Consider the following 12,500-nt stretch of genomic DNA (forward strand, 5'->3'; position numbering starts at 1 on the left):
CTTTTTCCCTCTCGTCTCTCCCTGCCCTAAATCAAGAACACTATTATTTATCTATTTATTTTTTTACATTTGTCCATACTACTAATGCAAGATTTAACCAATAGTCTTTTATCTCTTTCATTTACTAACCAATTCTTTTTTTCTTTTTTTTTTCTGTACTACTGCGACAAAAGTTAAAACAAGAACGCTATTTTTTTTCCTTTACATTTGTCTATACTATTATTGCAAGGGTTAACCAGTATTCTTGTCTCTTTAACTCACAAACCAGTATTTTTTTGTCTTTGTCCAAGTTACTAATGCAAGACTTAGCCACTATTTCAATGCTTTCATCCATTTTACTTCATAATTCTCTCTCTCTCTCTCCAAGGAAATGTTCACTAGTATTTTAGCCCTGTCACTTTCACCAATAAACACGGGAATACCAACTATTTTCTTCGTTTGTCGCTCTCATTAATGCAAGACTTTACCAATACTTCAATTCCTTCACCTCTTTATCCATTAACCACGCAACTTTGACCATTATACCAACTCTCCCCAAATTAATACCTTACCAACGTACATTTTTTTTTTCGCATCTTAATTCCTTTCACTAATAAACACACATTACTGCAACCTTTCCATTTGTCCACGTTACTAATGCAGCACCCGCCACGGCCGCCTGTGTAATACTAAGTGGTAAGTATATTGCTAAAAGCGCAGCGCATACACGGGTTCGGACACAGTGCTGGTGGGGAGGTTGCCAAAGTACGATAATTTTGTCTCGTATTCTGAAACGCTCTGGTCTCTTTCCAAAGGCCACAGAGATGATTAAGACTTCTCCCTTCAGTGACGTAGAAACCTTGTTAATCTGTAACTAGGACCGTAAAAACACCCTTAATAACGCTATCTTCAAAGGCCACAAATGATTAGCTACGTTTTCAAGACCGATTTTCCTGTTGATAATGTAAAAATCTTGTTAATCTGTCACTAGAACCGTAAAAACACCCTTATTAATGCTATCTTCAAAGGCCAGAGATGATCAGCCTGGTTCTCAAGGCTGTTTCTCCTGTTGATAATGTAAAAATCTTGTTAATCTGTCACTATAACCGTAAAAACACCCTTATTAACGCTATCTTCAAAGGCCACAAATGATTAGCTACGTTTTCAAGACCGATTTTCCTGTTGATAATGTAAAAATCTTGTTAATCTGTCACTAGAACCGTAAAAACACCCTTATTAACGCTATCTTCAAAGGCCAGAGATGATCAGCCTGGTTCTCAAGTCTGTTTCTCCTGTTGATAATGTAAAAATCTTGTTAATCTGTCACTAGAACCGTAAAAAACCCTTAAGACGCTTTGCTCTCTCACCACGATTATTTTCAAAGGCCACAGAGATAGTTAGCAAGGTTCTCAAGGCTGTTTCTCCATTTAATACTGTAGAAACCTTGTTAATCTGTCACTAGAACCGAAAAAAAAGTCATTGAAAACGCCTTCCTCTCACCAGGGCTATTTACAAAGGCCAAAGACATAAATATCCAGATTTTCAAGACTATTTCTCCAATTAATACGAAAATCTTGTTAATCTGTCACTAGAACCGTAAAAACACCCTTAAAAACAGGTGTAGTTTTAAGTGAAGCCTTTGGAAAGTAGTGGAGATGCGGAGAGAAGTGTTACAAAATAAGGTCCTTTTTAGTCCCCGTGAACAAGACTACAGAAGCCTCTGGAACCCTCTATCTTGACTATTGTTCCACCTCCCTCAAAACCTGAAATCCCTTAATCCTTTCACTGTTACGGTTCGTGTTGCTTCATAAAACGGCCTGATACGAATTTCAAGTATATTGTTGAAAGATACAGACAAAAAAATAAATAAATAAATAATAAAATAAAATAAAATAAAATAAAATAAAATAAAATAAGATAAATAATGGAATAATTCAAGTTTCTAGGTTTTAGTTTCATTTCGGCTTAGATCATTTAGACCTACTGTCATGAGTTAATGTCAGTTATTTAGGCCTATAAAGATTATTTATGTCTACTGTAAAGAATTGGATTCAGATTAGGTTCAGTAAAATTGTTTAGGCCTACTGTAGTGAATTAGTCATAATCATTTAATATTTAGGCTCAGTAAGATTGTTTAGGCCTAATGTCATCAATTAGTGTTATATTGTCATTGCCTCACTTAATATAGCACTATCTTATTTATAAATTTCTATGCATACATATATACACATTTTTTCTAATTTGTGTTTTCCTTTGCTAAAATCCTCTTAAAAAAAAAAAAAAGAGATAAATAACCATTAATTCTTTTTGGACCTCTATTAAATATTACACGAAGCCATTAAAGAGAATATTATTTGTACTACATATTTGTGGCATCATTGCAATACGTCCCCAACAAGAGCTGTCAATATTTTCTTTATTTATTCATTTCGTTCTATTTCTAACCCGATAAGAAAGTTACTGAAAAGAGGAACAGTTTGCATAAGAGGGAACAGAATAACATAGTACATATATATTCAGAGATAAAATAATAGTTACCAATTAAATAAATGAACATACAAAGCGAGCAAATTATTGTACACAGAAGCAAACACACACACACACACACACACACACACACACACACACACACACACACACACACACACACGAACCAGACCAAACCAAAATTAATCAATAAACTAACCAAACACACACACACACACACACACACACACACACACACACACACACACACACACACACACACACACACACACACACACACAAGCAAAGCAAAGCAAGCACCTCCATTACCACCACCACCACTACTACCACTACTACTACTACTACTACTACTACTACTACTACTACTACTACTTACATATGTGTCGTGAATAATTTTCCAGATGTCTTCCTTTTTGCCCATTTGGTTTTCAAGTATTTTTTTAGCATCAATAATTATCGCTTCTTATTTCCTTCTATTTCTTCTTCCCTCTTCTTAGATTTAGTCACGGTTTTTGTTCTTCCTCCTTCTCCTCTCATGATTTATCACATTTTGCTTCTTGTTCTCGTTTCTCCTGTGGTTTTTCTGTTCGTTTAATTTGTATGAAGTGAGTGATGACAGTAGTAATGATAAGTAGTGATGTTCTTTTTATCATTATTATTATTATTATTGTTATTGTTGTTGTTGTTGTTATTCTAATCGTTATTATTGTTAAGTGTTCCGGTTCCGGTTACGATAATTTTAAGTAACGTTCCATTCAGGTGTTGTGTTTCACCATATACTACTACTACTACTACTACTACTACTGTTCCTATAACCATTACTTAAAAAAAACTGTTACTTTTACTAATATAACTACTACTACTACTACTACTACTACTACTACTACTACTACTATTACTACTACAATCACGGTTCCACATGTAATTAATCTTTCATGTTGTGATCAAAATTCACCACCGTTTTCTCTCTCTCTCTCTCTCTCTCTCTCTCTCTCTCTCTCTCTCTCTCTCTCTCTCTCTCTCTCTCTAATACCATATATCACATGAACCAATGGACTTGTTGGTAGTAATAGTAGTTGCAGTATTCAGTAGTAGTAGTAGTAGTAGTAGTAGTAGTAGTTAAAATATACCTATCCATCATCTTACTAACAAATATCACTATCATAACTACTTCTACAACTACCACTATTACTACTACTACTACTACTACCACTACAGCTACTCCTCCCACCCGAAAGTTAAAGCAAACATCGTCAAAACAAACATTACGTAAGTCACCGGTGTTTAGGTCTGACAGAAGGAAGAAAATGAAGGAAGGAATGTCAGGAGGAGGAGGAGGAGGAGGAGGAGGAGGAGGAGGAAGAGGAGGTGGAGGGTGTTTAGCTAAATGTCACCTATTTTACCGGCACACACACACACACACACACACACACATCTTTTACCACTGTGCACAAAACAAACCACAAAAGGAAAGCAGGGAGGGAGGGAGGGAGGGAGGGAGGGAGGGAGGGAAGAAGGGAGGGAGGAAGGGAGGGAAGGAGAAAAGAGAGAGAAAAGAGAGAGAAGCAAAAAAATTTCCATGCAATCTTCACTTCGTTTTAAGTAGTAGTAGTAGTAGTAGTAGTAGTAGTAGTAGTAGTAGTAGTAGTAGTAGTAGTAGTAGTAGTAGTAGTAGTAGAACCAAAAAATAAATAGTAACAATTATGAACAGAAACAAAAGAAAATAATAAAGAAAACGAAAAAAAAAAAAAAACAAGCATTGCACATTTTCTTTTCCTTTGCTTTCACTGTCTGTTTATCAATCCTTTCTGTTATTCTTTCCTTTCCTTTCGTGTCGTTCCTTTCCTTCAGCGTATCCCAAACAATCATTATCTCTATTTTCTCTATCTCCCATTCGTCAAAATATCACACGTTGACATAACAAGAAAATGGCACTAGAGAACAGAACACCGGCAGAGAGAGAGAGAGAGAGAGAGAGAGAGAGAGAGAGAGAGAGAGAGAGAGAGAGAGAGAGAGAGAGAGAGAGAGAGAGACACCCGCTCACTTGCTCTATCTGGCCACTACTGTGAGACTCAACTGAACTGAACCTCCTTTCCTCCTCCTCCTCCTCCTGCTCCTCCTCCTCCTCCTCTTCCACCACCCCCTCCTCCTCCTCCTCCACTGGAATTCCTCTCTGCACCACAACCACCACCACCGCCACAACCACCACCACACCTTTACCTTTCTTTTCCACACACACACACACACACACACACACACACACACACACACACACACACACACACACACTCAAGTACGTGTAACAATTGTAAGTACAGTCATTGCTACCTATATCACACACACACACACACACACACACACACACACACACACACACACACACACACACTGGCCGACATTTCTTGAGTAAGCATTTACATACAAGCCCGCCAGCAGACAGTGTGTGTGTGTGTGTGTGTGTGTGTGTGTGTGTGTGTGTGTGTGTGTGTGTGTGTGTGTGTGTGTGTGTGTTAAAATAACCCACATACATATACACACGCAAAAAAAAATAAATAAATAAATAAAACACGAGAGAGAGAGAGAGAGAGAGAGAGAGAGAGAGAGAGAGAGAGAGAGAGAGAGAGAGAGAGAGAGAGAGAGAGAGAGATAGAGAGAGCCAAACCAAACCAAACCTAACCTAACCTAACCCCACTCCATCCCACCCGACCTCTACCCCCCTCCACCCCCCACCCAAACTACACCCCAGCCTAACCTAACACAAAAAACAACAACAACAACAACAACAACAAGCACAAGGCCAGAATCAGAACACCTTTACAGTTTCCGGCAGTCACTTCCGGTCGTACTAAAAGGTGTGACACTGCTGTGACGCTGTGACGTATTGTTCAGTGGGGCGTGGCGGTGACAGGGGGAGAGGGAAGGGGGGATGGCGGAAATGGTAAATAGGAGACAGGAAAAAGGAGAATTGGAATTTACACGTTATGGGAAAAGAAGGAAGGAAGGAAGGAAGGAAGGAAGGAAGGAAGGAGGGAAGAGAAGGAGGGGATAGTGACAAGGGATTTAAATGTATGTAGGAAGGAAGGAAGGAGGTGGTAGAGGAGGAGGAGGAGGAGGAGGAGGAGGAGGAGGAGGAGGAGGAGGAGGAGGAGGAGGAGGAGGAGGAGGAGGAGGAGGAGGAGGAGAGGGTTGAAGGGAATGGAGCGTGAAGGAAACAATGAAGGAAGGAAAGAAGGAAAGAACGAGGAAAAGAAGGAAGAAATAAGATTAAATAAGAGAAAGAGGAAGAAGAAGAAAAGAAGGAATGAATGAGTGAAGGAAGGAAGGAAGGAAAAAATGAAGGAAAAAAGAATAGGAAAGGAGGAAAAGGATATTGATAAAGAGGAGGAGGAGGAGGAGGAAATAAAAATACTAAAAAAATATTGATATAGTAGATTAAAAGACGGAGAGAGAGAGAGAGAGAGAGAGAGAGAGAGAGAGAGAGAGAGAGAGAGAGAGAGAGAGAGAGAGAGAGAGAGAGAGAGAGAGAATGATAAATCAGATAATAGTATGTTAAAGAGGGGAGGGGGGAAGAAGAGGAAGAGGAGGAGGAGGAGGAAGAGAGGGAGGAGCAGAGGAAGAAGAGGTCATTATTGTCAGAGGAAGGGGAGGAGGAGGGGAAGAGAAGGGAAAGGGGGAGGGAATGCTAATATGGGAGAAGGGGAGAGGAAAGGGGAAGAGGAAAGAGGAAGGAAAGTGGAAGAGGGGGAAGAGGGAAGAGGAAGAGGAAAGGGAGGAGGAGAAGAGGACTTGAAATGAAGGAGGAAGAAGAGGAGGATAGAAGGGGAAGAATGGGGAAGGCTTAAGTAATAGGAGGAGGAGGAAGAGGAGGAGGAGGGGGAGGAAGAGGAGGAGGAGGAAAATTAGTGAAGGGAAGGGATTTTTAGCAATGGGGGAGGGGGAAGATATAAAGAAGAGAGGGGAGGGGAGGGGAAATGGGAAAGGGGGGAGGGAAGGGAAGGGGAAAGGAGAGAGGGGGAGGAGAAATGCAGACGACGCCATAGAATTTTCTCCTCCTCCTCCTCCTCCTCCTCCTCCTCCTCCTCCTCCTCCCCCTCTTCCTCCTCACCCTCCTCCTCCCCTCGTCTTCTACTTCCCCTTTGGTCAAATGATACCTTCAGTAAGACAAGTCTCTCTCTCTCTCTCTCTCTCTCTCTCTCTCTCTCTCTCTCTCTCTCTCTCTCTCTCTCTCTCTCTCTCTCTCTCTCTACGATGACTCAAAGGATTACGAAACAAGATAAGAGAGAGAGAGAGAGAGAGAGAGAGAGAGAGAGAGAGAGAGAGAGAGAGAGAGAGAGAGAGAGAGAGAGAGAGAGAGAGAGAGAGAGAGAGAGAGAGTCATCAAAAACAACAATAAGTCCATAAAATGCATCAATGAACATGACAAAAACAAACAAACAACACACACACACACACACACACACACACACACACACACACACACACACACACACACACACACACACAGCTAAAATTAGGTCACGCCTGAATATACACGAAAAACGAGAGAGAGAGAGAGAGAGAGAGAGAGAGAGAGAGAGAGAGAGAGAGAGAGAGAGAGAGAGAGAGAGAGAGAGAGAGAGAGAGAATCAACTTTATATTCAATACTTCTGGTTGTAACTAAAATAACTATGTAATTAATATAATAGCGTTAATCATTCCTATGTAATTATTTGTATTTTTCGTAATTTATATAATATTCTCTTCCAACTGCATATTTTTCCTTATTTACTTAATTTTAGAGCTTCAAAAATCACCGTTCTTTTATTTATCTATTTATTTATTTATTTTTGGTCAAATGTCACAGTTTGAGAGAGAGAGAGAGAGAGAGAGAGAGAGAGAGAGAGAGAGAGAGAGAGAGAGAGAGAGAGAGAGAGAGAGAGAGAGAGAGAGAGAGAGGATGGGGAGGGTAACTCACTCACGTGCACTGGTGGTTTAAAGATGGAGGGGGAGAGGGGGCGTGTCTCCCCTATCACATCTCACCTGCAGAACACTCACCTGTAACAATAAAAACACCAATTAACTCTCTCTCTCTCTCTCTCTCTCTCTCTCTCTCTCTCTCTCTCTCTCTCTCTCTCTGTACGTCATATTACACGTAAGTAGACAATGTAATGAGTGTGGGTAAGGAAATGATGACACACACACACACACACACACACACACACACACACACACACACACACACACACACACACTATCACGCTATCTAAGTTTACGTGTGTGTGTGTGTGTGTGTGTGTGTGTGTGTGTGTGTGTGTGTGTGTGTGTGTGTGTGTGTGTGTGTGTGTGTGTGTGTGTGCGCACGTGACGTCACAAAGTACGTACCAGTTTTCAATGAGTCATACCTGAGTCACCTCTCTCTCTCTCTCTCTCTCTCTCTCTCTCTCTCTCTCTCTCTCTCTCTCTCTCTCTCTCTCTCTCTCTCATTTCACTTCTCCCTTCTCCTTCCCCTCTCTTATCTTTTGAATGTCTCTCTCTCTCTCTCTCTCTCTCTCTCTCTCTCTCTCTCTCTCTCTCTCTCTCTCTCTCTCTCTCTCTCTCTCTCTCTCTCTCTCTCTGCTGCACTTCCCGGCGCCAAAGAACCGCTGTCTGTGAAACTGTACACTTCTCTCTCTCTCTCTCTCTCTCTCTCTCTCTCTCTCTCTCTCTCTCTCTCTCTCTCTCTCTCTCTCTCTCTCACCACCACCACCACTGCCTCCTCCTCTCCTTCCTCCTTCCCTTCCTCATTCCATAACCATTAGGTGTACTGAGTCAATATTATCTAATTACATTACCCTATTACCACTGCACTGACAAACTGGCTGGCTGCTTGACTGATCGAGTGAATGACTGCCTTTTATTAGCATTTTCTTCAATTTTTATGACCGTAATGTTGATGGTAACTCTAATACTACTTCTAAATGGAACCCTTTAATTAACCCTTTGATTTGTTTGGTTCAACTTTCCTTAATTACTTATTACTGAGATATCTTTGTTGGTTCAATGGCCAGCTTCAATATTTCAATTAGGTAAAAATTGTAAAATCAGTAAGTTTTTTTTTTATTTTTTTTTTTTTTTACAGAGCTCTTGCATTGCTTCAGTTATTTGCTTAGTATCACAGTGAAGGGGTTAAAAAGTGCTGTGCTAATACTACTAATACTACATTTTAAATATATTACTACTACTATTACTACTACTACTTCTACTTCTAAACACTGACTGAATGATTGCGTGTTATTGGGGTTTTCTTCGTCTCAATAACACTAATACTAATTCTAATAATTGTAATACTGGAAGTCTTTAAAAAAAATGGGTTTGCTATGTATGAATTGTCACCTCTGTAAGTATTTGAGAGTTTAGTACCAAATATAACTGTTTAAGAAGTTGTTGGTTATTAGGAAAAATTGTGTAGCTGTGGAAATTATAAAAAAGAAAAAAAAAGAGACGTTAATGGGAAAAAAGTAGCAGTAAAAGAATATTTAAACAAAAATAATGGAAAAAATTAGTTAAAATAATGACAAAAAAAATGTGTGGCAATGAAAATTATGAAAAAGAAAAAAAAGGAAGAAAATGATGGAAAAATTGTACACCGGAGAAAATTAAAAAAAAATAAAAAAAAATAGCAAAACACAAATCGAAACATTGCGCACCAGTTATAAAAGGAAGAAAAAAATAATGAAAAAAATATATACCAACAAATAATAATAATAATAATAATAATAATAATAATAATAATAATAATAATAATAATAATAATAATAACAAAAAAAAACACCAATTAAAGAAATACAATTTAAAACTCCCTAACCCTTTACCAGATTCACGTAAGCATAACCCACATTACTCAATAAACACCGAGAAAACCTATTAAACCGTGACGTAATGCATCACGTGACACATAACACAAAAATACCTGGAAGAGTTTACCTGGAAAAGTTTACCTAGAAGTTTACCTGATAGAGTTTACCTGATAGAGTTTACCTGATAGAGTTTACCTGGGAGAGTTTACCTGATAGAGTTTACCTGGGAGAGTTTACCTGATAGAGTTTACCCGATAGAGTTTACCTAGAAGAGTTTACCTGATAGAGTTTACCTGATAGTTTACCTGGGAGAGTTTACCTGATAAAGTTTACCTGAAGAGTTTACCTGATAGAGTTTACCTGATAGAGTTTACCTGGGAGAGTTTACCTGATAGAGTTTACCTGATAGAGTTTACCTGATAGAGTTTACCTGGGAGAGTTTACCTGATAGAGTTTACCTGGGAGAGTTTACCTGCTGGAGTTTACCTGATAGAGTTTACCTGGGAGAGTTTACCTGGGAGAGTTTACCTGATAGAGTTTACCTGGGAGAGTTTACCTGGGAGAGTTTAAGTGATAGAGTTTACCTGGGAGAGTTTACCTGATAGAGTTTACCTGGAAGAGTTTACCTGGGAGAGTTTACCTGATAGAGTTTACATGGAAGAGTTTACCTGGGAGAGTTTACCTGATAGAGTTTACCTGATAGAGTTTACCTGATAGAGTTTACCTGGGAGAGTTTACCTGGTAGAGTTTACCTGATAGAGTTTACCTGATAGAGTTTACCTGGGAGAGTTTACCTGATAGAGTTTACCTGATAGAGTTTACCTGATAGAGTTTACCTGGGAGAGTTTACCAGATAGAGTTTACCAGGGAGAGTTTACCTGATAGAGTTTACCTGATAGAGTTTACCTGATAGTTTACCTGGGAGAGTTTACCTGATAGAGTTTACCTGGGAGAGTTTACCTGATAGAGTTTACCTGGGAGAGTTTACCTGATAGAGTTTACCTGATAGAGTTTACCTGGGAGAGTTTACCTGGGAGAGTTTACCTGATAGAGTTTACCTGATAGAGTTTACCTGATAGAGTTTACCTGGGAGAGTTTACCTGATAGAGTTTACCTGATAGTTTACCTGGGAGAGTTTACCTGATAGAGTTTACCTGATAGAGTTTACCTGGGAGAGTTTACCTGGGAGAGTTTACCTGATAAGAGTTTACCTGATAGAGTTTACCTGATAGAGTTTACCTGGAAGAGTTTAAGTGATAGAGTTTACCTGATTGAGTTTACCTGATAGAGTTTACCTGATAGAGTTTACCTGGGAGAGTTTACCTGGAAGAGTTTACCTGATAGAGTTTACTGGAAGAGTTTACCTGATAGAGTTTACCTGGGAGTTTACCTGATAGAGTTTACCTGGGAGAGTTTACCTGATAGAGTTTACCTGGGAGAGTTTACCTGATAGAGTTTACCTGGGCGTGTTTCACCAGTCACCACTCAGATAAGGTGCGTTTGTTTAGTGTTTGGGAAGTGTTGATCTTATCAGTCACGAGGTTAAGAGGGCAGGGGAAATTATGAGTCAAATAAAAAAAGATTAGTTAAGTTTTGAAAGTTTTACGTCACACACACACACACACACACACACACACACACATTGAAATATCAGTTATACATGTTTTGAGAGAGAGAGAGAGAGAGAGAGAGAGAGAGAGAGAGAGAGAGAGAGAGAGAGAGAGAGAGAGAGAGAGAGAGAGAGAGAGAGAGAGAGAGAGAGAGAGAGAGAGAGAGAGAGAGAGAGAGAGAGAGCTTTATCTTTCAACTCTTTCCTTACAGCTTAGAAATTTCCCTCTATATTCAGTTTCCATGCATTACCTGCCGTCTCTCTTAATTGCAACGTTGCCAGGTAAACATTCCCTCCACATTCCTTGTTTTCATTCCCTCCACTCACTCTCCACAGCTTCCGCCCCTCCACCTCGCGTTCATCCACCTCTCCACTGCACTCCACTCATCCACCAACATCAACCAGCTCATACTTGAAGAGAAAGTGGATTTCATAGACAGACAGGTACACAGACAAATAAACAGATAGATAAATAGATAAGATAGATAGATAGACAGACAGACAGACGGACAGACAGACAGACAGACAGACAGACAGACAGACAGACAGACAGACAGATAGATTGATAGATAGACACAGACTGATACAGATAGATAGATAGATAAATAAAGATAGACAGACAGATAAAAAGAGACAGACGTACGTACTAACAGATAAATACATAAAAAATAGATAAATAGATAGCTAGATAGACAGACAGACAGACAGACAGACAGACAGACAGACAGACAGACAGACAGACAGACAAACTGACGGCGACTCAAAACCACATTGGAATAGCATGAATATTTTGACATCTTAAGTTTTTACTGTTGTTGTTGTTGTTGGTGGTGTTGTTGTTGTTCTTGTTGTTAGTGCTGTTAATGTTGTTGTTGTTGTTGTTGTTGTTGTTGTTGTTGTTGTTGTTGTTGTTGTTAGTGTTGTTAATGTTGTTGTTGTTGAAGTATGTAGCTCAAGTTAGTTCTCTTTATAAACAACACACACACACACACACACACACACACACACACACACACACACACACACACACACACACACACACACAGACTACATAATTTTCAAGGTATTTCTTTTTTAACACATGGAAATTAGTTAATGAGAAAAACTTTCGTGTGTATCTTCTAAGAATCTCTCTCTCTCTCTCTCTCTCTCTCTCTCTCTCTCTCTCTCTCTCTCTCTCTCTCTCTCTCTCTCTCTCTCTCTCTGTCAGCCTCCTTGTGGTTACTGAAAACATATGAGTGATTTCCTCTCTCTCTCTCTCTCTCTCTCTCTCTCTCTCTCTCTCTCTCTCTCTCTCTCTCTCTCTCTCTCTCTCTCTCTCTCTCTCTCTCTCTCTCATTCTACTTTTTTTACAACCACTGTCCTTCTTCGAATTGTCTTTGTACAACCCATATAACTCTCTCTCTCTCTCTCTCTCTCTCTCTCTCTCTCTCTCTCTCTCTCTCTCTCTCTCTCTCTCTCTCTCTAAGGGTCAGGGACGGACGTGCTGGTGGTTAAGGCGCGGTACTCAAGCCATTGCATAGAAGACATTCTCCCCACCCCCCTCTCTCCCCTCCCCTCCCTCCTTATGACTAAATCCCTCCCCTCTTTCCCCTCTCATTTCATCTTTC

At 39.7% G+C, this 12,500-nt stretch overlaps 1 protein-coding gene across 5 annotated transcripts in view; it reads right to left on the bottom strand.

Annotated features, from left to right (window-relative positions):
- The window catches only part of LOC135094216 (serine/threonine-protein kinase WNK1-like), a 134,838-nt gene that overhangs the window by 100,411 nt on the left and 21,927 nt on the right, over positions 1 to 12,500 (bottom strand). Inside the window, exon 1 of one of the 5 annotated variants that reach the window (XM_063994108.1) lies at positions 2,843 to 3,120. The exons of 3 other annotated variants lie outside the window; for them this stretch is intronic. Coding sequence is in view for 1 of the 2 variants with exons in the window: in XM_063994104.1 (XP_063850174.1) it covers positions 2,843 to 2,913 (71 nt within the window). In the remaining variant the exon portion in view is untranslated. Of the gene's footprint in view, positions 1 to 2,842; positions 3,121 to 12,500 lie in introns of those variants that run through there. One more of the 5 variants, XM_063994104.1, reaches the window with a different exon arrangement.

This window comes from Scylla paramamosain, chromosome 45, assembly GCF_035594125.1.
Source record: "Scylla paramamosain isolate STU-SP2022 chromosome 45, ASM3559412v1, whole genome shotgun sequence".
NCBI classification, from domain to species: Eukaryota; Metazoa; Arthropoda; class Malacostraca; order Decapoda; family Portunidae; genus Scylla; species Scylla paramamosain.